Source organism: Aotus nancymaae, unplaced genomic scaffold (assembly GCF_030222135.1).
Source record: "Aotus nancymaae isolate 86718 unplaced genomic scaffold, 86718_ANA_hifiasm-v0.15.2.pri h1tg000108l, whole genome shotgun sequence".
NCBI classification, from domain to species: Eukaryota; Metazoa; Chordata; class Mammalia; order Primates; family Aotidae; genus Aotus; species Aotus nancymaae.
The window spans coordinates 34,192,636-34,220,183 of record NW_026988523.1 but is presented as its reverse complement, the minus strand read 5'-3'; the positions used below and the strand labels follow the sequence as shown (position 1 = coordinate 34,220,183).

General features: G+C 51.8%; 1 protein-coding gene across 7 annotated transcripts in view; it reads left to right on the top strand.

Moving 5' to 3' along the window:
• KCNN3 (potassium calcium-activated channel subfamily N member 3) overlaps window positions 1–27,548 on the top strand; it is a 210,735-nt gene that overhangs the window by 59,269 nt on the left and 123,918 nt on the right. For 5 of the 7 annotated variants that reach the window (XM_064370836.1, XM_064370833.1, XM_064370832.1 and 2 more), the window contains exon 2: window positions 25,183–25,278. In XM_064370836.1, coding sequence (XP_064226906.1) covers window positions 25,189–25,278 — 90 coding nt within the window. In that variant the 5' untranslated portion in view covers window positions 25,183–25,188. Of the gene's footprint in view, window positions 1–13,174; window positions 13,252–14,197; window positions 14,322–25,182; window positions 25,279–27,548 lie in introns of those variants that run through there. The other 2 variants (XM_064370837.1, XM_064370834.1) reach the window with 2 other exon arrangements.

Here is a 27,548-nt window from a genome sequence, read left to right as displayed (position 1 = left end):
CCTGATGGATTCGTGAGGTGTATCCTGGACAGGAGAGATGGATGTGTGGCAAGGGGTTTGTCATCCCTGGTGTAGTGGAAAACATACAGAGAGCCTAGGTTGATCTTAGGTGAGTGGCCCCAGTTTTCTCTTTTTTTTTTTTTTTTTTGAGACAGGGTCTGGCTTTGTCACCAAGGCTGGACTGCAGTAGCACAATTTCAGTTCACTGCAGCCTCTACCTCCTGGGTTCAAGCCATCCTCCCATCTCAGCCTCCCAAGTAGCTGGGACTACAGGTGCCGACCACCACACCCAGCTAATTTTTGTGTTTTTAATAGAGGCGGGGTTTCACTATGTTGGTCAGGCTGGTCTCGAACTCCTGACCTCACGTGATCTACCCACCTCAGCCTCCCAAAGTGCTGGGATTACAGGCGTGAGCCACTGCAACGGACCGCCCAGTTTCCTTATTTCTACGAGGGTAGAAATGTTGCATTTTCAACCTGATGGGCATATCGTGGTTACTGAGTAAGATAGCAGAGCGAAAGCCCTTTGTAAAATAGAAAAAAGCGATACAAACGCGGGGTGGGGGTTTCGGTGTTACTGAGTGACTTCCCAGTAATAAGGTCTGCCCCACTGAGGACCACTCCATGGTCTGAGTGCCTGAGAGGCATGGTTGACAGGACGTGTGACTGGCGCGGTGCCCGGTACCCAGACCTTTGATATACTCTTGGCCAAGTGTCAGCCAGGTGTTTGGTCACGTTTCCAACTGTTAGTCACTTCATTTCTGTCACTGACTCCCTGGCTTAAGGTTTATTTTTGTGTCTAATGGAAGAAGGACAGAAAATCTCTCTTTAGAACCTTGTCTCTTACTCTCCATTAAAGGTAGCAAAATTTGCTTTATAAAGTCTAAAAGCCTGACAAGAACATGTACTAATAATGCATGAATTATGCAAATCTGTGTAGTCACTTGATTTGCATAATGGAGGGGCTTGAGGAGGGTTGGGGAGGGGAAGGAGTGAGGGTGAGGGCGTCTGCCTAGATCTGTGTGTAATGGGGGACATTCATTTGCTCCCTCGGGAGGAGTCCCCTTCTGCAAGCCCCCGCTGGTCCCGAGGGTGCATTCTTTGTCTTCCCCTGCGGGTCCAGTGTCTGCTCTCGGTGGCCTGGCTGTGTGGCCGCCCCTCCCACTTGCGGGGCAGTCACTGAGGCAGGGGCACGGCGCCCTGTGCTGGCGTCTCGTGTGGAACTGGCTTCATTAAATCTCACAGCCGCCCCTCTATGTACAGACAGCCTTTCCTGAGAGTCCCCTGGGTCATTATTTCTCCAAACGTCTGTCTTGCTGAGGCATTGGACTTCCTTAAGTGCCATCTGGAATTGTAACTATCGCCAAGTGTCTTTTTCTCGGGTTCTATGGGAAGCAAGGGTGAGAAGGTGTCTCCCAGAGAGAACTTCCCACCTGCGCCACCTGGTTTCTCTCTGGGCGTTTCTCACCATTGCTTTGAAAGGTTTCAGCCTCTGCTGTAAGGGGCCTCCTGCATTTCCCTCCCCGCCTCCCTTCACACTTGCTGATCTTGGGACTTTAGATTTGATGAGGGGCCGGGCACAGTGGCTCATGCCTGTAATCCCTGCACTTTGGGAGGTCGAGGTGGGAGAATTGCTTAAGGCCAGGAGTTTGAGACCAGCCTGGGCAACATAGCAAGACCCCATCTCTATTAAAAAAAAAAAAAGATTTGACGAGGGTTGAGGTTGGGCCTGAGGGTTCTTGAGGCTTGAGCTCAGTGGGTGCTGCCTGGAAGCCTGGGGATTTGGGGGCTCAGGCTGAAGGGGTGCTGGGAACCAGCTGTGGAGAGCCAGGCAGCTGGCTTTTTTGTCTAGAACCTGGATGGGGCAGTTTGTTGTTCTGGGGAGGGGAGCTGTTCTTCGGGGTGGATACATGCAAGGAGCCAGCCCTGGTTGGTGGGTAGGAGGGGCAGGGACCATATCGACTGTCAAGGCTACAAAGAGGCTGGGGTTCGGCTTATTTCAACATACCTCTTCAGCACCCGGGCCTATGGGCTGGGGCTTGTGCGAGGCCCTAGGTGTCACAGACACATAAAGGCACTCAGAGCTCTCATTTATCGGGCTCCTATTATAAGTGTCAGGTCCTGCACTAAGCCACTTGTTTACGTGTGTCATCTCATGTAATGTATATGACAACTTTGTAAGGTCACTACTCTTACTGCTCCATTTTATAGATGAGTAAGTTGAGGCTTGGTCAACATGGCCAGGAAGTGGCAAAGGGGGGCTCTAAGTGAGGTCTTCGGACTCCAAATCCCCTTCTCCAGAAGATGATGCTTTGCTGCCTCTGTTGAGTCAAACTGGACTCTTTCCTTGAGGGCCTGATGGTAACAGCAGCATAAACAGATGGTGGGCACAGAGTCGTGGAATGTATGCAAGGGGAGAGGTTGGAGCCAGGCGCAGAAGTAGCACTGAGCATTTGATTATGTCAGGGAGGGCCGGGGAAATCTCACAGAGGAGGGGGTCCCTGAATGAGCCCCAGGAGGGGAAACCAGATTCTGTCTGGCACTTGGGGAGGTGGCCAGGGAGGCTGCAGGTCAGTGGGCCAAGGTGAGGGGTAGGGCCTTTAAATAAATCCCTGATGCCTAGATCCGCCTTCTGCCCCACTTTTGGGGTGCGACCAGGTGATGTGGAGCTCAGGAGGTCATGGCTGGGACACGTAGGAAGGTCAAGTATGGGGTGCTGCCCCGGGGCCCTTCTCAGCTCCTCTGTTCAGCAAGTGCACTGGCCTCCCTGTCTTGGCCAGACAGCTCTGAGAGCCAGGGCTCTGTGTGCGCCTGAACTGTGTGTGGACCCTGCCTGCCTGGAATGAGGCCACAGCTGTTCCCACACCCACACCTGCTCACCCCCAAGAAGGGGGCCGCCATGGGCACAGTGGAGGCCAGGGCGGGAGGACCCTCTGAACCATGTTGCTCCATCCCGTTCCAGCGCAGAGAGGGTATCTGAGCCCCAGAGACTGGAAGTGATTTGCTGCAAGTCACACAGCCAGTAAGAAGTGGATCAACCCCAGGCTTCTGGTCTGGAGCACTCCTGGGGGTCTCTCCTCACCCTTCACGCTGGGCTCTGCCCTCTCCAGGCTGTGTGCCATCCTCACCACCTCTGCCTTGCCCTCGCTCACCCACATGGCTACGCTCTCGTTCACGTTTCCCTCACACCTGGCCATCCTCTTAGACCAGGCCAAGGCTTTGTTCTGGAGAGAACTTAAATGGCATTGTCGGATGAGGAAGGGGCAGAATCTGCCAATCCCGTGACCTCCCGCCAGGCCCTCCGTGCACACTCACCTGCTCTCCCCAGCCCTGCCCAAGCCCAGCAGCTGTCATCTCATCCTTGCTCCTGCTAGCAAGCAAAGGTGCCTGGAGGTGCTCTCCTTCGGGGCTGGGGTGTAGTAGGGAGACAGTACCTGGTAGATAGAGCTGAACAACTTTCTGCAGAAAGTTTGGTGGGGGGGGCTCCATGATGGAATAACAGAGGTGTGAACCAGAAGCCTAACTCTATTGCTTAGAAGCTATGTGGCTTTAGGCAAGTGACTTAACCCCTCTGAATTTCAATCTCCTTATTTTTTTAATTATTATTTTTTGAGATGGAGTCTCACTCTGTTGCCCAGGCTGCAGTGCAGTGGTGCAATCTCGGCTCACTACAATCTCTGCCGCCTAGGTTCAAGCGATTCTCCTGTCTCAGCCTCCCGAGTAGCTGGGACTACAGGCGCACGCCACCACGCCCAGCTAATTTTTGTATTTTTAGTAGAGATGGGGTTTCACCATGTTGGCCAGGCTGATCTTGAACTTCTGACATGGTGATCCCCTTGCCTTGACCTCCCAAAGTGTTGGGATTACAGGTGTGAGCCACCATGCCTGGCCTCAATCTCCTTATTAATAAAACAGGTGTGAATAGTGCCTTGCTCAGGGGTCCCCAAACTTGGTTACATTTTGGAATTCCTTGGGGATCTTTAAAAAATGCTGATGCCTGGCTCCCAGCTTCTGACTTGATGTCACTGCTCTGAGGTGCAAGCTGGGTATAGGGATTTTAAAAAGCTCCTCGGGCAATACTAATGTGTAGCAAAGTTTGGAATCACTGTCCTGGGGTTTGTTGGGGTGAAAGGAGGAATGCAGGTGTATGGAGAGCGCTCACTAAATGAGGTGATTATTTCAGTGTTCATCTCCCTGCCTCTCACTCCATTTAACATGGGGCCTGCGGGTCGGAGGTGTTCTTTTTTTTTTTTTTTTGGAAACAGAGTTTTGCTTTTGTTGCCCAGGCTAGAGTGCAGTGACACAATCTTGACTCACGGCAACCGCCGCCTCCCGGGTTCAAGTGATTCTTCTGCCTCAGCCTCCCGAGTAGCTGGGATTACAGGCGTGAGCCACCACGCCCAGCTAATTTTGTATTTTTAGTAGAGACGGGGTTTCTCCATGTTGGTCAGGCTGGTCTCTAACTCTTGACCTCAGGTGATCTGCCCGCCTTGGCCTCCTAAAGAAATGGGATTATAGGCATGAACCACTGCACCCAGCTGAGGTTTTGATTTTTATACTACAGTGAGTTTGCCTTGAGTGCTGACCCTGCGGGGCTGTTGGCTGCCTGTCTTTACCCAGAAAAATCCCCTCCCTCGTCCTCACCCTCTCTGCGGTCCTAGGGCAGGCCTCAGTCTTTCTGACAGGCCCCGGGGTCCTGATTAGGCTGAGGGGGTGCTGGATCCCCCCCGGGCTTGATCACACAGGGCCAGGTCTCCCCCTGATCTCCACCTGGTGGCTTGGGGGATGGAAATGCTGGTTCCCACAGAGGCTTCTGGGAGACAGAGGCCTCAGATGCTGGGTTGCGGTGCTCACGGTCTGGATTCAGCGGCTGGACTTGAGGGGATCCGGGGAGGGTGTTGGTGGGGGCAGAGGCGTGGGAGGGGCTGCTGCTTTGAAGCTCTCAACTCTGCTCCTTGGTACTGTCTGAGGCCCTGCAAACCTGAGCAGAGGCTGTGAGGGAAGACACATTTCCCCGGGTTCCTCGCTGTCCTGACAGGAAGTTGTGCATCACTGGCTGACAGGAAGGAAATGGCTCTGCTGTTTAGAAAGGAATTGAGAATTCTGACGGGGGCTGCGGGAAAAGGGGCCTCATGGAGGAGCTGTTTTGTCCTGTGATGGGGACTCTCTCTCTCCGCAGGCAATTCTCCCTGTTTGTTTTCCTTTGAATGACAAGGATTGGTTTTAGCTAATGAGGAGCAGTGACAGGAAAGTGAGCTGGGGCCTGTGAGGTTTTGGGACGTGGAAGTCTTCTCAGGAAGCCTGGCTCTGCTTGTCATCAGCATCTTTCTTTCCCAGCTCCCTGCTCCGGGGACTGTAAGCTGACAGAGGATTCTGTGATCTCACACGCCACTTTTCCCTCCATCCACCAACCATACCTTTGCAAATGTCTTTGATTTCTGTTTCTTTTTACCACCCCAAAAACACAGTGGATCTTTTAATAGCACAAGGCCTTTCGGATCTCCAACCAATCAGTCTCCAAATCCTATCCAAAGTGCACTTAGAATAGACACTTTTAATAAAATATATTGCTTTTAAGCCAGTGTAAACCTGTGAAATTTGTACATTTCTTTTAGAGCATCTCTACAAATTTTACAATATTGAAATCACCACCCGGTGACCTTTTAGGAAATACTAGATAAATTGCAAGAGACAAATAGACAAACCAAATGGAGTTAAGTACAATTTCCAGTGCCTTTCCTGCTAGGTGCCCAGGCTGAGTCTTAGAAATCCCTGACTCCCTGTGCCTCCCTCTCGCCCGCCAAGCTCTGTGACCTAGCCCCTCCTGCAGGCTTCTCTGCCCACCCTGCCCCTGGCAAGGAGCTAGTAGCTGGGGTGTCCTCAGAGAGCCATTTGCAGCTCTGAGAAGCAGCTCTGGTGTGTGGCTCCCAGCACCTTGTCCTGTCTGTCTCTGCGCTCGCTCCATCATTGAAAACACTTCCACCAGTGGTCGGGGCCCCTAGAAGTGCTCTTGGGGGTGACTGAGGACTACTTTGGAAAGGCTCAGGTGCTCTGTGGCTGAGTCTGCCCCAGGTGAGCGGCAGAGAGTCCTCAGCCTTGTCGAGTGAGAGCTGAGGGCAGTCTGAGCCCAGCCACCCTCCTTATTTGCACTCTCTTTGCCTGCGCCGGCTCTTCGTCAGGCAGCTGTGGATTATCCACTTTGTGGATTGCCGGTGGTATCTTTTCCAAACCCAGGTCACGTTCATCCCTGCTGCTGTCCCACTGCATGGCGACCTTTCCTCCCTACCAGCTGGTGGTGCTCAGGGGGTGTAAACCAGGTGTCATATCTTGTTTGTATTTTGTGCAGGGAAACAATTTGGAAGACAGCTGGTCTCTAAAATCACATTACTGAGAGCCCCCAAAGGGTCTCCTGGAGGCTCAGTGCTCCTGTAGGCTATGGGATCTGTTCCCCTTCTGGTGTGGGTACCGAGAGCCTTGGAGCGGCGATGGAGGTGGAGCGGGCACCACTACGCCCTGCTCCCTGAGGGAGCAGACTGCAGGTCACTCGGTGGTGGGCACATGGTTATGCGCTCATTTCGTGGATGGGGGAACTCAGTCACCAGCTCGGCTGCTTTGCTGTCACTGCACAGCGACCTGAGGTGTTATGTGGGTCCCTGTATCTCCTCCATGGAGCTGTTTTTCCCGTGGAGTGACCCAACGCCCTCCAACATGGGGAGGGAGGGAGGGAGAGAAGGCAGACGGGTTAGAGTTGTCCTGAGTGGGCTGGCCCTTCTGTAGGGAGAGCAGCTTCAGGCGGAACAAGGTGCTGTCAAAGCTGCCCGGGCCTCATTCATTCCTTAATTTGGTAATTAATTCCACAAACATTAATGGGGTTTTTCTCACATTCCAGGCACTATGCGAGGCGCTAGGGGTGGGGGAGAAACAGAGAGATGACAAAGACTTGGTTCCCACACTCACAGAGCTCACAGCCTGGTAAGCAGATGCTCAATGCACTTAGAATTGTCTCCCGAAGAGGCCTGAAGGGACAGGGTGGAGGAAGCGCAGAGGCGGAGGCAGCTCTGGAGGGTGGGGCGGGAGAGAGCGGGGATAACGTGACCTGGGTTTGGAAAAGACACCACAGGCAAGCCACAGAGTGGATAATCCACACCTGCCTGACCAAGAGTGGATAATCCACACCTGCCTGACGAAGAGTGGATGATCCACACCTGCCTGACCAAGAGTGGATGATCCACACCTGCCTGACCAAGAGTGGATGATCCACACCTGCCTGACCAAGAGTGGATGATCCACACCTGCCTGACCATGAGTGGATGATCCACACCTGCCTGAGGAAGAGCGGATGATCCACATCTGCCTGACCAAGAGCGGATGATCCACACCTGCCTGATGAAGAGCGGATGATCCACACCTGCTGACCAAGAGCGGATGATCCACACCTGCCTGACAAAGCGTGGATGATCCACACCTGCTGACCAAGAGCGGATGATCCACACCTGCCTGACAAAGCGTGGATGATCCACACCTGCCTGACGAAGTGTGGATGATCCACACCTGCCTGGTAAAGAGTGGATGATCCACACCTGCCTGACCAAGAGCGGATGATCCACACCTGCCTGAGGAAGAGCGGATGATCCACACCTGCCTGACGAAGCGTGGATGATCCACACCTGCCTGACGAAGCGTGGATGATCCACACCTGCCTGGTGAAGAGTGGATAATCCACACCTGCCTGATGAAGGGCTGGCCCAGGCACTGAGAGTGCTCCCCAGTGAGGGTCGCTGGGCTCAGACCCCTGCTCGGCTCTCACTCTCAGGTGGCACATCCCGAGCCCCTCCAGCTTGCAGGGAGGTTGTTCCTGGCCCAGCACGTGCAAAGGTTGAGGGAAGTGAAAACTTAGTGCATTTTGAAGGAGTGTGAACAACTCGGTGTGGCTGGAATTTATGGCGTGAGTATGAGATACGGGGCTGGAGAGGCAGGCAGGGGGCAGACTGTGCCTTGCTTAGGAGATCTGCCTTTATCCCACAGGCTGTGGGGAGCGCAGAGGGGATTTAAGGAGTAGGATGGCACGATTTGTGTCTTAAATTACTTGCTATGGAATCGACATTGTATAGCAGAAGGAGCCCTGCGGGGGCTCTGGGGGAGGGGGCTAGACTCCGGCTCTAGATTCTAGATCTGGACCTAGCAGTGGGTGACTTTGGCCAAGGGGAGGCCTCTGCGTCCTGGAGGTAAGATGTGAAGACTCTAAGGTCTATCTCGGCCCTGACGTTCTCCACGTCCGTGGCCACCTTCCTGTTTGGCCCCCACTCTGTTCTGTACTTGTCCACCCACCTCTGGCCACCTGACCCCTGTCACCTGGCTGTCCCCCTGTGGTCAGCAGCTGGTGGCAGCTGGAGGGAGAGGGGCGAGTCCTCCAGGAAGCATGTGCACTCCTGCCCTTATGGCTCATGGCCTGCCTTGCCTCTCCTCTTCCAGCCCTGCAGGAGTGCCTTCCTCCCCCTCCGACCTCAGCACACCTGGCTCCCCGTAGCACATAGCCCTGGGCCCAGCTGTGCCTCTTCAGTGAGATAGTTCACCCCCTTGGGTCAAAGCCCCCATCCACCTGGCCTCCATGTGACAGGAGGCAGCTGCTTTGAGGTTGCCACCTGGTAGCCCGTGACATCTGTGAGAAGAGATGTCTGTGTATTTGGACAGTGCAAGCTTTTTCCTTTGCTCTGACCCAAGCTTTGACAGCTCAGTGTGTCGTCATTGGCAGTGGATGGCTGGGAGCCCTAGACTAGCTCTTCCTGACCAGGGACCCCGGAGCCACTTCTGCAAGACGCCTTGAAACAGCTGTGGGTAGAAAGCCAGGTTTTCCCCCATAAGCATCGTTAGCTCTGCCGCCTTCCCAGCTTCTGTGCTCCTGGGCCCAGAGCTCCTCCAGGGTGAGGAACGGGGAGGAGGGGTTGGCTGGGTTGGCTGTTTTCCTAGGTCTTTGATCACAGCTGTTACATTGAAATGCTTAAACAAGCCAGGTGCAGTAGCTCATGCCTATAATCCCAGCACTTCTGGAAGCTGAGGTAGGCAGATCACAAGGTCAGGAGATCGAGACCATCCTGGCCAACATGATGAAACCCCATCTCTACTAAAATAAAAATAAAAAAAAAAAATTAGCCAGGCATGGTGGCACATGCCTGTAGTCCCAGCCACTCAGAAGGCTGTCAGGGGAATCGCTTGAACCAGGGAAGTGGAGGTTGCAGTGAGCCAAGATTGTGCCATTGCACTCCAGCCTGGTGACAGAGCAAGACTCCGTCTCAAAAGGCTTAAACAATGGGTTCTAACAAATAAGTATCTGTTTAGTCAGTGGAACGAGGAAATGAAAGCTGACGGAGTTCTCCCCCTGATTGGCAGTGTCGGTCCCCACTTGGACGATGGGGCTGCAGGGAAGTGATTTTTCGAGATCTCCTCTTCTTGGGAATAGGCCATGGGACAGCATCCATTCATTCGACTCATTAAGTGTTTATTGAGTGCCTACTATGTGCCAAGTCCTGTGTGAGGTGATGGAGCAAAGAGACAGAAAGGACCCAGACTCTGCTGCGAAGCAGCTCCGAGCCGGGAGGGGCCACTCAGAGGGAGCCCAGGGGCAGCAGCTCTCAGGCTCCAGCTGAATTTCGAGTTTTGTTCAGACCTAGCCCCTTCAGCTGAAAGCCTGGTCCCAGAAAACAGAAATAGTGCAAGAGGGAAGAAATGTGGGTGAGGAGAGTGAGATGAGGGTGGAGGTAAGAAAGAGGGGTGGAAGAAAAGACGTAGCAAACTTTCCCGTGAGAGAAACCCTCCAGACAGCGCCCCAGTTCCCAGCTGAGACTCCCAGCTGCAGTCAGCAAGAACCCACAGGAGGGGAGGCCAGCGTCCCCACTCAGCTCTGCCCTGGCAAGCGGGGTTGGAGACGGGGCATTTCCTGCTTGGGGCTTTGGACTAGGGGAGCTCAGAGATACATTCTATAACTGGTGCAGGGCCAGGTAGATGGGGACAGGAGCCCTAATGAAGGGCGGTTGAGTATCAGATGGGGTGCTCCTCCAGCTCCTCCTATCACAACAGCGAGAGGGACCCGGGGCAACTGTGGGAGTCCTGCTATCTCCTCGCTTGTACGAGGTGCCTTCTGGCTGTTCTTCCGGCTGCTCAACACTCGAGGAAGGTGCTGGGTGTCCTTGTTTGCGTATTTTGCTGGCGCAGACACACTCTTATTGGAGTCTCTTAATTTTTTTTCTTTTTGACAGTAGGGCCACTTGAAACGCTCAAGGTAAGGGCTGCTTTGCCTGGCAAACATTCATTGGGTATCTTTGCCACTCCTGGGCAAGCCTGACCCCAGATGCCCTCAGATCCTGTCCCCTTGCCTGGCCATGGGGCTGTCTGACACTGATGCCAGAGGGTCACATTTGAAAGAGCTCTCATGCAGGTCATATTCATTAGTCCACACAGATGACTTGGAAAGGTTTTGGCAACCCAATGTTGGAAGAGTAGGGTTCCTAACTGTGTGACCTTGGGTAATTGCTTAAATCCTCCGAGCCTTGGTTTTTCCATCTGTGGGTTAGGAGTGGCTCTTTCTACCTCCCGAAGTCAAATAGGAAACTGTGCAAGAAAATGCTTTGTAAACAGGAAAGCCCTAAACTGACATCCAGGACACAGTGACTCGGTAGCAAATATGTTCTGATATTACAGCCTCCTCTGTGCCGAGAAATTCAAGTCACCAAGGGTTAAAGCAAGCTAGGCACATGGCCGTGATTGTCCATAATTGATGAAATAAACCTTAAAGGAGTGACATATAATTAATTGCAATTAATCCAGGCACTGTGACACCACCTTGCTAAGAATAGTGTCTACTAATAATTGCTTTGATCTAGCAGAATGATGCCTGCCCATGAGCCTGGCAAAGTGTCTGCTAATGGACACCCTGCACCCCACCCCTCCTGCTACACAGAGTGGGTGTGGAAGCTGGAAGGAATGGGGACAGAGGGCGGGAAGGGAGCCCCAATTCTCTCAGACCTTGTGGCAGCAAATGCTGCATGTATGGGATGATCATATGATTCCTTGTCTAAACTGGGACACTTTCGAGATTATTAATGATCATCATTCATAATAATAATTTCGCCAGATAACAGGCACACACTGGACTCTCCTGGATAAACCCGGATGTATCACCACCCTATGCACAGGCTGTTTAAGCCCTCGACTGGGAGAGTATTTTCACATTCGTTATCTGCCCTTCCTCACAACAACCCTGGAAGGAAGAGGATTTTTAGTTTCATTGAATAGATGTTAAAGATGGTGACGATGTCAAATGGTCTAGCTGTAGTCTTTGGCCTGGCTTCCTCGGCGGCTGACCCCATGCAGGTGGAGGACAGCTGGCCCAGACCAGGAGCTCTGTGGAGGTGGAAACAGATGCAGCTGAGTAGCAAATCTGGCCTCAGTGGAGCAGGAACAAGCACCCCCTCCGTGAAGAGCTCAGGGCATAGGTCTCAGCAGGGATGTGCCGCGGTCCTCGCCGCTCCTGGGCTTGGAATCAGAAGCTGTGTGTTTCAAGCCTGGCTCTTCACTTGCAGCTCTGTGATCTTGGCAAATTGTATAATCACGCCATGCCTCAGTCTTTGCATTTGTCAAGGGGGGACAATTCCTTTCTGTGAGGATTAAGTGAGATCTTATACACAGATGGATGGGTAGACTCAGAGCCTGTTATATAACAGGTACTCAGTTGGTCTTTGTAGAGTTTGAATCCGAGAACTGTTCCTAGAGGCAGCACCTGCAGGGGAACCACGGAGATCATTCTGCCTAGAAATGGCTCTAACTTGAGCCAGTTAGGGTGGAATGAGCTCCTGCCTTGAGATGGGGCTGCCTCACATTTTTGGAGAAAGAAATGAAGGAAATAAACACATGGGGGAATTGGAGATTCCCTGAGCCCCCTAGACCGTGGCTGGACTGCTCAGTAGACTCTACTGCATGCCCCGTGTGGGACGGGCCAGCACCCGAGTCCTTGCATCTTGCAATTTCCTTGAAGTCCTGTGCAGGCCTGTACATAGCCACAGAGAAGTACGTGGGTTTTATTTATTTTTTATTTTTATTTTTATTTGAGATGGAGTCTCACTCTGTCGCCCTGGCTGGAGTGCAGTGGTGCGATCTCAGCTCACTGCAACCTCCACCTCCTGGATTTTTAAGCAATTCTCTGCCTCAGCCTCCTGAGTAGCTGGGATTACAGGTGCGTGCCACCACACCCGGCTAATATTTGTATTTTAGTAGAGACGGGGTTTCACCGTCTCAGCCCGGCTGGTCTTGAACTCCAGACCTGGTGATCCACCTGCCTCGGCCTCCTAAAGTGCTGGGATTACAGGCCCATGCCCGGCCAGTATGTGGGTTTTAAAGACACGAAGCAAGACCTACACGTGACTCCCCACCCCGGGTCTCTCAGCCTTGTCACCTCTCCAATTGGCCTTCCCCCTTTCTTCCCTCTAGCCCCTGTCTCTGTCTGCACCAGAGGCTGCTGCAACACTAGGGCCCCACCTAAACCTTCCAACCTCATCATGGCGGCCCATGTTGCTGTGTGGCTTCTGGCCTCCCTCTCGGCTCTCTGATGGGCAGCTTGGGCACCGGCAGGCAGTGGGGCTTGTGTGGTGCCCCATTGCTGGGATTCATGGCACCTCAAGGTAAAAGGTAGGCAGGTTGGCAACGGTTCAGTGCCAGAGAGCTAGTGAGAGAGAGAGAGAATTATAAAAGTACCATATTTGGTCTATTCTATTAATAGCCTGTGTTTGGTTCCCACCACTTCTATCAACTTCGTCCATCACATCCAAACAATTGAAAAGCCTGTGCCAAATGGTTAGAAAACTCACGGCTGGGCTGTTTCTGAAAAACAGCATTTCTACCTCTTATGCAGCACTGAAATGCCAATAGTTCCATGCCAACTGGTGATTTTTCCAGACCATTTCCCTTTATTTATGTTTAAGCGTTTGTATTGTTAAGCCAAGAGAAGACAGAGAACCTGGAGTAGGTAATTATTATTTCTCTTGATTTGTCCTTGAATGAGGCATGGAGGAAACGTTCACTCCCTAAACCTGAACTGAGTAGCTGCAGAGGGGTGAAGGGAGGACTAAGACAGGGCCTGTCTCTTTCGGGCAGTGTTCAAGCTGGTGGATGGGCAGAATGAGGATGCCGCAGAACACCAGCCCTGACCTTGGAAGGCTTAGGGCCTTATCAGCCCTTTCCGTTACCAGTGTGTGGCCTTGGGTAAGCCAGAGACCCTCTCTGAGCCTTAATTTGCTTGCCTATAGAATGGGGGAGTCAGACTTGATGGCTTGGAAGGCCTCTTCCAGCTAAGGCGAGTATTGGGTGGAGGACTCACTGTCTCACGTTTGTTGGCAAGACCGTGGGTGTGGAAGTGGAAGGAGGGCGATGCTGCCCTCAGAGCGCTGGCAACTCTGGGAAGCTTGGAAGCATGGCTGGGAAACACGGACGAGGCTGTTCTTTATCTGGGAAACTCCAGAACAGCCTCCAGAGATGTCTGTGGAGCCTGCAGGCGGTTGTTTTTCTCACCATATGTGATTTCTGGGTGTCTTAAAAATTGTCATTTGGCCCAAACATTGCCAGGGTTGGGGGATGATTTTGCCCAGTGTGGGGATGGAAATGGGTTTGCCTCTGAGGCTCAGGTTGGGAGTGGTGGTTTTGGAATTCTCTGACAAGGTTGGAAGGTTCAGGTGCGCCCTAGTGCTGCAGCAGCCTCTGGTGCAGACAGAGGCCAGGGCTGGAGGGAGGAGGGCAATTGGAGGGGTGACAAGGCAGGGAGACCCAGGGTGGGAAGTCGTCTGTAGGCCTTGCTTTGTGCCTTTAAAACCCACGTAAGTCTCTGTGGCTATCAGGTGATGCCAATCAACATTATTTCTGGTTATAGCTATCTGAAAATGAATGTAGCCAGTTCCTCGTAATTGGTTGACCACAGCTCCTACAGAGCATCTGGGACTCTGTTGTGCGTCTCGTAGGTGGGTGGTTGGGGCAGGATGGGCAGAGGGAAGCCCAGGCCTGGGACAAGCCCCACTAGGCTGGTTTGGTTCTCGTCAGCAACCTAGTCTAGCAGGGAACCCACACTTCCTGCAGAGCAAAGTGATTTCCTGCTGTTTTAGTCATTTGGGGGCCAGATAGGTTTTACTAAGCGAAAACAAAACTACTTCAAAGCAAGCCATCCAGAAAGCACATTTATTTGTTTCAAATATTCTAGAACATTTAAGGAAATGGGGTTCCTGCAATCAGGATGAAATATGGGTGCCAGGGCCTTGGCAGGTGGAGCAGTAAATGTTTGCCAGGTGAGCCCCTCACGGTGATAGCAAATTGAGCAGCATTCTGGGAGGCGCTGGGAGGGTGAATAAAGGTTAACTGTAACTCTGTAGCCCCCAGATGCCGGGATGGATTTGGAGGCTGAGACTGGAGACCTTCAGTATGCTCTGCAGTTCTCCTGAGATAAAGGTACAGTGTCAGGACCTTCCGAACCCTGATGCATCATGGCAGGTACGCATTTATCAAACCGGAGGAGGCTGTAGGGACTTCTTGACACCGCAGGAGTAATGTAATTGCTAACTGGCCAGGAGCACTCACATCCCACAAGCAGAGGAGGCTAAAAGCTAATCAGGAGCCAGTTAGGGTGGAATGAGCTCTCTGATAAGCTAAAAGCTTATCAGAGAAGGAAATAGTGACTAGGTGACAGGCTTGGTGATGACTTCCAGGATAGGGATACAGGCTTTTGGAGAACAGATGAATTCAGGGGCTGGTTGCTATATTTTCATTAGTAGGAAAAGCAGGGTGGGTGGGGCTGCCTGCCTCTGTGAACATAGGCCAGGAGCCCAAACACCTGAGTTCTAAAGTTTTCTCTAACACAGGATGCTGTATAATGGGGGAAGACAGCCTCAGTGTCCTCGTGGAGAATGAGGATTGGGGAACTAGCTGATCTCCTGGTGTTCTGGACTTTCATGAGTGTGTGTCCCAGGGAGAGGATCATTTGTCAAGGACATTGACATAGACACCATGATGCCAAAGTGAGAGCAGGACTTCACAGAGGCATTTGTTTTATTGGGACCAAGCACTGCAGGCAGATCTTTGAAAAACAGCCATCCAAAATAGAGTCTCTCATTAAGAGGCTACATTAAGAGGAAGTGAGTTTCTAGTCCCTGGAGATAATCAAGCAGAGACTGCATGACCATGTGCCAGAGATCTGAGAGAGGAGACTCACGGAGCACTGAACTAGATGGCTTCGAGGCTCCATTCTTATGTGATGACTGTTTCACAGCGCCTCAGGGCTGTGATGGCAACCCCAGTCTCTTGGCTTCTTTCTTTGTGCCCCAGAGCAGCAATTCTCATTTCTGGCCGCACATTAGAATCACTGAGATCTTCTTTTAAAAGTTAGTGCCGAGACCTTGCTTGCAGAGATTCCGATTTAATTGTTCTGGGGTGGTGCCAAGCCCCTCAGTTTTCCAAGGACCTGAGCTATTGGTGCCTGATGGGTTTCCAGCCCACCTCATACTCCCTGTAGGGGTGGGCAGTTACAAACGCTTCTGCTTCCATTCCGCCTCTGCATGGAGCTCAAAGGTTTAAGTCTGTATTTACCATTGCATATTCATTTACCCAACAAACATTTGTTAGGTACTTGCTTTGTGCCTGTAAGAATCCTAGGTGGGCCAGCTTTTGGCTACTTTAGGAGCAGCAAGGACCAGACTGTCTTTAAAAAGTCATCATCATGCGTGTTTCCACCTCCCGCACTCAGCACGGTGCCTGGCACATGGCAAGCATGTAATAAAAACTTTGATTGAATTGCATGGAATCTTCGCCAATATTGTAAGTGGGGCAGGAAAATAAATTACAAGCAAGCATGCAGTAGAGAATTCATGATATGCCAGTTCCCCTCTGCCCAGACCTTATAAAGGAAACCATCTCCTTAATTGGAATTATGTTTGTGGCCTGAAGGGGTGACCCGTCTGACTTGATATTTTGGGAGCGTGGTCTCCTAAATGACCTTTTTCTTCCTTCCTTGGGGCATTGCACAGCGGGAGAGCCAGGGCCTGGGGAGGATCATTTTCTCTTAATTGGTGTCCTGGTCATCGTGCTGGCTTCACTAAACATTACCAGGCCACCCTCTGCTCCGATCCGAATGCCCTTGTTATTGTCTGCATGATGCCCCTCAGACGTCAGGTTCCATCTCCTTCTGGGAGTGACAACGTAGAGGTCCAGGGAAATGCCCCAGGGCGACTTGACTTTATGAGTTTTGTGTCTAGACCACTGGCATCCTTCACTCCACGAGCGTTTTCTGCCTTGTCTCCCCATGCCAGGCCCAGTTTGCAGAGACAGTGCAGACCCCGAGCTCTGACCTCAGTGTGCTCACCGTCTGCCACACCACTAAAGCCACACAACTGGGGGCTCTTCAGGGAGCAGGTGGGACCGGTGAGGGCAGGGCCTGCGAGGGGGATGTCCTGACAATTGCCATTCCGTCTTCATGAGGTTCCCTCTGGATTGGGGCGTGAGAACACAGATTCGAATGTAGCCCCCACCTCTTCCTCACCCAGGAACGGTGGGAACGCGATCCCCTCCAGGCCTCTGATCCCTCAGCTCCAGAACGGGGCCACAGGTTGTTCTGAGGACCTAACGAAGTGAGCGCAGTGCCTGGCGGGTGGTAAGTGAGTAATACATGTTAGCTGTTCTTTTCATCACCTCTCTTTAGACAGATCTCAAAAATGCTGCTCCCTTCATTCAAATATTCAATGTTCAACTAATACTTACTGGCCTACTCTGTGCCAGGCAGTGTTCTAGGCACGGGGATGTAGGGGGAACAAATGCAGTGTAACAATCCCCCGCCCTCTGGGGCTGACATTCTGGTGCGGGTGAGAGAACAACATCAGTGGGAAAAGGGGATCAGATGGTGACAGGTGCTCTGGTCACCCCAGCTGGGCAGTGCTGAAGGGGGACACCAGGCATGGCCAGCTCAGGAAGGGTGTGGGGCCCAGGGCGGGCTAGCAGGGTTCCCGGTGCTGAGGTTACCCTGTGTAGTATTAAAGCAGGTAATGGCTCCCAGCTTGGATGATGGGGATACAGACCCAGTTCAGGGAGGGGGCTGAGGAGGGCGAGGGAGGACTGAGGACGGGGCTCGGAGGAGCCATCTGCTCTCGGGTCTAGGTCAGACTCCCCCTTCCTGATGTGGGTCAGCTGGCTCATGATGCCTGGCCGGCTCCTGGGACTGAGGAGAGTGTGGATGGTCCTGTCTCAGCTTTCCGCCCACTGCGGATCCACCTCAAGCATCCTCTGGCTGTGGGGTTGCGGGGTGGGCCCAGAACAGAGCTTCATGGAAGAGGATGACTGGGCTGGAGAAAAGGTGGCAGTGAGGTTTAGCCCCATCTCCAGCCCCTGGGACCTGTGGTCAAGACGTTCTCATTCACATGGTGGGCTCAGGCAGGCAGGAAAGGTCCCTGGAGCTTGGCCTTTGGCATCCAGGCTTGAGCTCTGCCGTGGAGAGTGTTGGTCACTTGCGTGCAAAGGAGCCACTTGTAGGGCTGCTTTCTCAGCCTGGGCTTCCTGCCCATTCCTGGCTGTCCCAGCCTGACATGTTCTCCAGGGCCCCGTGACCTGACCCTTGGCCTGTGTCTTCTTGACCTTGCACTGTGGGCAGGACTGAGAGGCCAGGGAGAGTGTCTAAGAGGGAGAGGATGGGATGTTAAGGTGAACGGGCGATGGTGGTGCAGAGGCCAGCCTTTGGGCTGAGCTCCTGGGAGCTGTTGGATAGGATTCAGGCTCAGTGGGTTGGGGTTGGAGGGGGTGGGGAATCCCTGGCATTTGGCAAGTGCCCAGCACAGTCCCTGGGCATGAAAAGTGCTCGGTGAATATATGTTGTATGAATGCACAAGTGAATGAATGGCTATGCGGATTGCAAAGGTGTCTTTCTGAAATGCCTTGGGGATGTCTTTATAAATTGTCGCAGCCATAAAATGCTGATATTGGGGGTGAGCAGCCCCAGACTGAGGACCAGCTGCCTTTACCTGCACTGACATCTGTATGGGAGAGAAGGGTTATTTGGCTACAAGGGAATGCATACTTCCCTTTGTGTGAAAACAGAGTGAGATTTTTCATATGCATGATCTCATCTCATCCCATCCCCTAATAGCTGTGAGTAAAGTAAGTGTAGTTCTGGTTTGCAGAGGAGAAACCAGAGGCCCAGAGAGGTTAACAGACCGATCCAATGTCACACAGCTAGTTAGTCGCAAAGACATGGCTGTAACTCTGACCTTTTGGTTTCAAATCTGTTATTTAGAAAGAGACAATGGATGTCTTCCTTGGCCCCCATGACTAAAAATAGGAAGCTTGCCTTTTTGTGTTTGAGGAGAAGATGGTGTGAGTGGGTTTTGTGGCTGACCGTTTCACATCCAGCATTTCATCAACTACAGAAATGCCTGGGAAAAGAAAACTCCTAAGGAAAAAAAACAAAAAAGGGATGAGTGTTGGGCTTGTCCCTGTGACCTGTTTGTCATGGCGTGTGTGCCTGGCACCTTGGACATCAGGCTTAACTGAACTTCAGAGATGGTTCTGTCCAGGAGTCTCATTTTACTGGGGACTGAGGCTTAGGAGAGTGAAGCAACCTGTCCAGGCCAGGCGTTCGCCACGGAGGAGGCTGAGACCCCTGCACCCTCCGATCCATGCCCTGGGCCTCTCTTCCAGAGCTCTCATGGCTAGCAAGTGTCAGGGTCTTGGCCCTTCTCCATTCTCAGGATGGTCAGAGGTCCAGCTGCCCTCTGGAGTCCCCAGAGTCCTCCTTCCCACTGTGGCAGCATTTCCTGCCTTCCCTGCTGTCAGGTTGGACAGTCCTGGGAGGCAGAGGGTCTGAGTGACTTCATTCTGTCACTTCATTCATTAGTGACAGAAACAGGGTTGTGTTAGCTGACTTCTGGTAGGAGCCAGGCTGGAAAGCCGCTCTGAGGATGCTGGGAGGGCCACTAGCTGCAATTATTATTATTATTATTTTTGAGACAGAGTCTTGCTCTGTTGCCCAGGCTGGAGTGCAGTGGTGCTATCTCAGCTCACGGCAACCTCTACCTCCTGCGTTCAAGCCATTCTCCTGCCTCAGCTCCCTGAGTAGCTGGGACTACAGGCATGCGCCACCACACCTGACTAATTTTTGTATTTTCAGTAGAGATGGGGTTTCATTGTGATGGCTAGGCTGGTCTTGAACTCCCAGCATCAAGTGATCCACCCGTCTCAGCCTCCCAAAGTGCTGGAATTACAGGTGTGAGCCACTGCGCCTGGCCTTGCAATTGAATTAGGATGCTCCACCTGGAAGGAGGAGGCTGTGCTAAGAGAGGAGCTGAGGATGATGGATAAGAATGAAAGATCCCAAGAGCTGGGTGGCATGAGATTGAGGAAGGAAGAAGGCCAGGGCTTGGTGTTGACATGGAAGGAAAGGAGCCTCTGGTCCCCCTGGAGAACGGTGACCAGGGATTCGGTCTTCCCTGCCAGCAGAAGAGGGGCTGGTTTAATTTGCATAGCATTAATTAGCAAGAGTATCTAATTAGGACAATCATTACAGAACCACAGTCATAAGCCGATGCTGAATATCAATCAATTTTGGAGCTCTCCATGAAATTGAAGGAAAAGTTGACCTTATTAGAGAGAAAAGATTTTAAATCAACTATTTCCCAAATTGAATGCACAAAATGTAGTGATGTCAGAGAGGCACATCAGACCTTAATTCGGTAAATCCGCATTGAGACGCTATCACCTTTTCCCTTTGGGGGTTTCAGCGAGTGACAGAAATCGTGAATGGACCACATGTCTGTATGAACACACGCACACAGCTGTACACATATACTCTTTGTGGGTATCAGCTTGGCTGGGGAAGGAGCCCGCACATCATTATGTTAGGCTAATATTTCACTTTGGTTCAGTGTCCCTCCAGGACTCTGTCTGGAAGCATAGCTTTCTCTTTTTTGCAATGTTCCAAACAATAAAATGCATTTAGAACTTGAAAGTCTCTGGGAAGATCTACCATAATCATTACAGTTCTGGCCTGTTTTCGGAAGTTACAAGGCAGGCCAGGAGAGCAATTTATATGGCTGGCTCAGAAACTGGGGAACATACCCCGTCACCCTCTACACAGCCTCAGGGTAGGAGCAGCTCTAAGAAGCCTCACAGCAGATATTGGAGGGCCAGCAAGGCATGGTCCTCGGAGCAGGTGGGATGTGGGGGCACAAGCAGGGCATAGAACTTGGAGGCAGAGAAATCTGCCTGCTGCAGATCCTGGCTTTGCCACGGTGAGCCAGGTCCTCAGACAAGTTACCTAACTCCTGAGAGCTTCAGTTTTCTCCTCTGTCAGAGTGGGTTGACAATGCCATCCTTGTGTGGTAGGCCCCTATAGACGTGCTTTATTACAGGTAATTGTCATCAATGAGAAATCACAGATCTGTGAAGGGCTGGCTCGTGGCCTGGAGCAGAACAGGGACCACGTGGATAGAGGCAGCTCTCAGGAATTCTATTTAACCCTATACCCTGCCAGGAATCTCCTCTGCAGCACCCCTGACAGGTGGAGCCAGACTGTGCTAGGGTGACAGGAGCTCACTAAGTCACTCGGGAGCCTAGGTCATTTTAATGGCGGGGGGAGGCATACATAGTATCTAGAAAAAACTGGTGTGTAGCTGAAATCTGGGCTAGTTGTGTGACCTTGGAAAAGTCACTGCATCTCTCTGATCCTCTGTTTCTTCATCAGTAAAATGGAATCATTATGACTCTGTGAGGGGTGGGGATTTGACGTAAAGTGTATGGAAGACCTATTCTGAGATCTGTACTTAATTGGCACTCAGTAAATGTTAGGTAAAAATAAAAGCACCATTATGAAGCGGTTGTAAGAAGCACTTATAAAACACCTATTGTACTTAGGGCATCCAGTGGGTTTTGGAGGTAATACAGTGTGAGCATATTAGTCCATGGATGCTGGTAGCCTGTGACTCAAATGCCGCAACCGAGTTGTCTGGGGATGGTGTGACGCCCTCTCCCCGGCCCCAGGGTTACACAAGCCCCTGTCCCCGCTTGGCCGGAACATATGATCTCCTATTGTGAGTTGAGTGCCATGACATTTTGTAGTATGTCACGGGAACTGGGCATTGAAGGAATGAAATGGTCCAGAAGACTGGGGTCTCGTGTCCTTTATCTACATCAAAGGGCTGGGCTGGGCTTGGGTGTTCCCTATAGCCACTCGAGGCAGGGGCTTGCCAGATCACAAAGATGAATCACCCCATCTACACGGATGCCTCTTTCTAGCAGTTCAGGGCTCAGATTAAAAAAAAGAAAGCAGAACAACATTTTCAATGATAAAAAGAGTATATTCTTGGCCAGGTGTGGTGGCTGATGCCTATAATCCCAGCACTTTGGGAGGCTGAGGTAGGTGGATCACCTGAGGTCAGGAGTTTGAGACCTGTCTGGCCAACATGGTGAAACCCCATCTCTACTAAAAATACAAATATTAACTGGGCACCATGGTGGGTACCTGTAGTCCCAGCTACTCGGGAGGGTGAGGCAGGAGAATGGCTTGAACCCGGGAGGTGGAGATTGCAATGAGCCAAGATTATGCCATTGCACTCCAGCCTGGGCAACAAGAGCAAAATTCCATCTCAAAAGAAAAAAAAAATGCATATATATATATGTATGTATTTTTTTTTCTCAGTAGAAAATTTGAGGACAAAGGAAAGAAAAAGGACAAACACCCTAGTATCTCAGGATATTTGACGTATTTTCAGTCTTTTTTCTACATTAAAAAAACTTTAAAAATATAAGTAATTGGAAATACACTACATATTGTTGGGGTTCGAGTTTTTCACTTAATATTCTATCAACTATTCTCCGTGTCTTCAGATATTCTCTGCAGAAGTGTTTTTTCAGTGGCCGCATAATGTTCCAGCACTGCCTGATCTCAGATCTACTTAGCCACTTGAAAATTTGTGGGCATTTAGGAATAAGTGGCTTTAAAAAAAGATTCTCATCAAATGGGATATAATTCCTAAATATTCCTGTGTGATAAGGATTGTCACTATGGTGTTGAAAAGTTCTGAGTCATGGGGCAGAAGGGTTGACCAGCTGACCACTGGATTCCTCTGTTTCACAAGCCCCTCATGGCCCTCAGAAGGGACTGAGTGGGGACAACAGGTGTGGCGGTACCCCATCCTGCGGTGTATGGCAGCCCTGTGTCACTGCCGTCCCCCAAGGCACCATATCAATTTCAAGCTTCATTGATGTTCAGGCAGCACAGGGAAGATGCTAATTCAACATTTTACCAAATAGAAAACATTCCTAATTCAGCCAGACTTCCTTGACATGCTCTCCGGCTATTAAAAGTGGTTGGTTAATGTTTTTAATTGACACGCAATGAAGAATGCAAAGAAATCTGTAAAATATCCAGAGTCCCTGTTGATCCAGCACGCGGCTTGGTCATCCCACGGGGCTGGAGCTGTCCAGGGAAGTTGTACCGGCTAAAACTAAGAAGCAGGTGGGAGTTGCCTATTCATGTAAAGGTTTTGAGCTTCAGGACAAAAGGAAGAGGCTCAAAGGAGAGAGACAGCATCTGGCCACTTTCGCTTTGCTGCTTCCTTTAAAATGATGGAAATAGACTTGGATTCTGATTTCAATTCATTTCTGCCAAAAGTAATAAATAGAGGCTGAAATGTGCAGCTGATCCCAAATCCTTCCCAGGAAGGTACGATGCTCCCAGATGCTTTCAGACCCCTTTGAGAAGAAAGTTATGGTCATTTCTGGCTGGAAAACATTGTGAGCTGTCCCCAGCTGATTTGCGTAGGGAGGTTTTTCTCACCCTAATAGTCTGAGTGTTCTGAACTCACCATTGGCTCTTTTCAGCCCCTTCTAGGTCTTGTGGTTGGGTAGTGTTTCAGGCATCAGGCAGTGCTTGTGAGGATCAGAACCTTCTTGAGGGCCAGCACCGCATTCTGTCCTTCTCTGTGTTAACATTAGACCAGCACAGCACCAGCCCCGCTTAGACCCCCACACATGTGAGCTGAATAAATGATTGCAGGCTGCTCTCCATGGAACTGTGGAACATGGAGAGGCTAAAAGAAGACTGGCTTATGTGTAGATCATCTTATGCATAGCAAATAATGGAGACCTTTTCCCATAGTTGGGCGACCCCATACAATGTAGAAATTCAGAGTTAGTGAATAAGCCAGATCAGAGGCTTCTGGTGGGCAGGGGTCCTCTCGCTATCCTGCAGAACCTAACACACTGCTGGATATCTAGCAAGTGCTCAGCAAAGGAGAAGTGGTTGAAATTGTTGTGAGTGAATGGATGAGTTACTTTATTAGTTTTCCTTTGTATGTCCAGTGGGCCTCAAGAACTGTACCGATGAAACGAATGGTGAGATTAACAGACACCAGGGAGAGCACTTTCATTCTGTCTCAGCCCACAGAGGGCGGCCGAGAGCATGGCCCTGGGCACCTGCAAGTCCTGGGTACCTGGAAGTCCTGGGTTCAAGTCCCAAGCCCTCCTCTCATTCTTGTGGTTGCCATATTGGACATGCCTCACTCCGAAGATCTCAGCTGCCCCTCACATCCACCTCTGAAAGCGGTCTCTGACTCATCCACGGTGGCCTCCCTCCCTTAAGCCCCCTTAGCGCTACTGTAGGTTTCACGCTGGTAATTGATCATATGCTACCTTTCCTTGTTGTCTTAAGATGTCATGTAGGTCTATTTAAATGGACGCTTCCCACATTTCTATTCTGTTTCCCATTGGAGAGTGTGCCCGAGGGCTTGTGGGCAGCGCTCTGTTCCGCGAGTCAGAGGCTTTGGCTTTGAATTTTGGCACAAGCCACCCACCCCTCTGGGCCTCAGCCTGTCATATCTATAAGGTAAAAGGCTGTTGTGAGGATGGATGAGAACAAATACATGAAACCACCTTGTAAACTGTAAGGTGCCTTCTAGAAATCGGGCATCATTCTGATGGCCAGCTTCCCTAAGGACAGGGGCTGTTTCTTTTGCGGCATGCACCACTCAGAACCGAGCGCAGGGCTGCCACACACACGGTCACTGCTTGGAAATGCAGCCTGGATCTCATCTGCTGCTTTTGCTCAGGGCTGTGTTCCTGCCTTCCTTTGGAACTGGGAGCTATCTCTCCTTCCAGCTTCCAAATGCCCAGAGGTGCACCAAGTTCCAACCCAGACACCCTGATCTGTGGAGGATGCAAAGTAAATGATAAGGGTAGTTAACACTTGGCCAGGCACTGTTCTTGGCACTTTCAATACACTAACTCCTTTATTTTCACAACAGCCCTGTGAGGTAGGCGCGAATCTTATCCCCATCTGACACAGGAGGCACATGGGTGCAGAGAGGTGGAGTGGGCATTCTAAGGTCATGTAGCCCTAAGTGGCTGTGGCAGGGCTGGTACCCAGCAGTCTGGCCCCAGAGGTCATGTTCTTAACCACGCCCCATAGGCTCTCTAAGCTGCCCTGGGACTGGAGGCTGCAGTGGACGACACAGGGCTCACCTCCCCTCCCCAATCCCTAGCAGGAGGGACCCCCAGGGTCCTTCTCCTGCCAGGACCCCTCTCTGCTCCTGTGCTCTCCCCTTTCTCTCTCTAGTAGCTCCTCTGCCGCCCCTGCCTTCTTCCCCTGCCCTCGGCCTAAGCCAGGAGATGAGAACAGCTGCCGGGACATCTGAATTCATTCCTGAAAGAATTCTGCCTCCGAAACCCTCTGATTTGGGTTTGTTAAGTGAAAACAGAGACCCAAGCTGGCATAATATTGATGCCCAAACCATGTAATAGCGGCACAAAAAAGAATGATGTTCACATGACTTATGAGCATGGAAGCACAAATTCTAAATAACACATCAGCAAACTGCATCTAGCCACGTATAACAAACATAATACATCATGTCCAAGCAGCGTTCATCCCGGGAATGCAAATACGACTTAGACTGAGAAAACAAGGCTCAGAGCGGGCAGCCACTGAGATGTAGCCGGCCCAGGCACAGTCCAGGGCTTGTGTGCGGCGCAGGCTGACTTTGTGCTACACCTGGTCCTAGGAGGGGCTGGTAACTGTCCCTTCTGCGTCCCCACCCCTCCTCCTTTACACAGCCGCAGAGTAAAGCAAGCGGCTCCTTCCCCGCACTCCCTAATCCTCTCTCTCCGTTGTTCCTGCAGGACTCCATGTTTTCGTTGGCCCTGAAATGCCTTATCAGTCTGTCCACCATCATCCTTTTGGGCTTGATCATCGCCTACCACACACGTGAAGTCCAGGTACGTGCCCCCACCTCACCCCTTCATACAGCAGCTGATCCTTTGACTTTGCTCTGAGCCGAGCCCAGCCCCACCCCCAAAACCCACTCCCTAAGCAGCTGCTTGGGTGATTTTCCAAGATGGTGCCCAAGATCGTGGTTCTTCTCTTCTGGTTTGGACCCAAATGGGAGAGGAAACTGCGAGGCTGCCGTGTGACTTTGGAATAACTGTGACGTTGTCTTCAAAGTGGGGATCCCAGAGGCAGATGTAGGGCTTCACGCTGAGCGAGGCTGCCCCGTTCGGGACCCTCAGTGAGCACCACTGGTCCCAGAGGGTCCCTGATGCATTGTCTGCCTCTTCTGTCCTTTCTGGGTCCTTTGTTGGGTCCTTTCTGAACTTGGGTTGCTGAGTCAATCCCCTCAGTGAGGCACACCTGCCTCGTGTACCCCGACATTCGCCGCACCAAACTCCACCAAGGAGTCTGCTTCTGTGAATGGTGTGGGCTTCTCCGCTGTGCCAAACTGGGGGTGTCATTTTCTAGACAGAATATGAGTCTGCTGGGGCTGAGGAGGCCTCTGTTTCTTGCCCCCAGGACTGACTTGGTACCCAGAGAAACCCTGGCTGGGCCTCCGGAGTGCATTTCCAGTTTGGCTGACATAGGGAGGATGGGTCGACCCAGGTCAGGAGGGTCAGACAGGAGGGAACAGATCCGAGGCGTCTTCTGGTGACGACGAGCCTCCCCCAGCCCCTGGCCCGTCAGGCTGGCCGCCACTGCTGTGGACCTGAGCAGTTCTAAACTATCCAGATGTTTTTCCTCATGTGCATGTGAATCTGGAAACCATCCCGGTCCTTTGGCTGGAGGAGCACAGATAGATTCACATCTGGGCAGCAGGCGAGAGATTGACGAAGACCAGAGCTCAGAGTCAGAAAAACTGGGGTCAAGTCTTGGCCATGACCTTTTTTCTCAGTGTGTCTTTGGCTAGCCCTGTGACCTTCCAGGGTCTCGATCTTCTCATCTAGAATGTGGGGCCTTTATTCCAGCTCTGCTGAGCTGTCGCGAGGATGGGATGAGTGCATGGGAGGGTGCTTTGTGAAGCACTATTTAACGACACTGTTCAAATCCTGTCCCTTTTGTTACTCAGTATTTTCAGGGTGGAGCAGCTGGGCGGATGCAGGTGGGAGCGCCTCCTCCTCCTAGAGAGAGCTTTGGCTTTTTGTCTGAGGGTCAGGGGCCACTGAGGCTGGCTGGGACACAGAAGCCTCAGTTCCAGGCCACCTTGGCAGGACTCCACTCTGTCGATGACCAGAGGACACTGACCTGGCTGCTGGGACTCTTCAGCCTCTAAAGGGTTGCAGGGGCTTGGACAGGGGCTGTACCCTGAGGGCTGAGATTCCAGATGTCACCATGCGACTTCCTTCATGGAGTCTGAATCGGACAAAGTGGTGGACTTTAACTCAGACCATTGTCCAGCTGACCCCAGAAAGGAGCCAGGAGTACAGCAGGAAGGAATAGGACTGCAGAACCAGGATGGAACAGGAGTTGACAGTCTAGGCTCCAGGCCCGGTTCCACCCCACCCAAAGCCAGTGTGGGACCAGGGCAGTCCCGCAGCGTCCATGTCCTCATCTGCAGGGAGTCTGTATTACTATGTGTCACCCTGACATGTGTGGGGAGGTGTCACACACACCAAGGAAAAAAGGCAAAATCATAAAACTCAGTTATGAGCCAGGCTTGAGGAAGGGGAAGAAGAGGAGCTGTTCTCAGCCTCAACCCCACACTACGATGGTGCTAAGCCTACTTCCTCTTTCTGCTCCAGGCATTGGGGTGGGTGGAGCCAGGTGTCCCTCCCTCTGATGCTCCTGAAGTCCGTATTCCTGGCCCAGGACCTGCAGCCCTAGCTCCTGACCTGCTCTGGTCCAGCTGCAGCTTGACTCAGCTTTGGCCCGGTGGCAGGGTCATGTTGCTGACAGCCCAGAACGTGGCTGGGCACCCTTCTTCCATGTCCCGCTCATGGCCGACCTCTATTTCAGTCCTCATCATGGGCAGTAGATGATGCTATTGGGGGTTGTTCAGTTTGGCCTGACACAGTTTGGAGAAACAAAGTGAAATCAGTTGTGTTGAATCCTGACTGTGGTCTCAGTTTTCCCATCTGAAGTATGGGCACATCACCCACTTTGCTGAATTCTTGCAGGGGTTGGGAACAGTGTAGAGTACAGAGTGGGCTTTCACAGAAGGGAAACTTTGGTCACTTTCCTGTGACCTTTGCTCCACTGCTTCTAGCTGGGCCTTGTC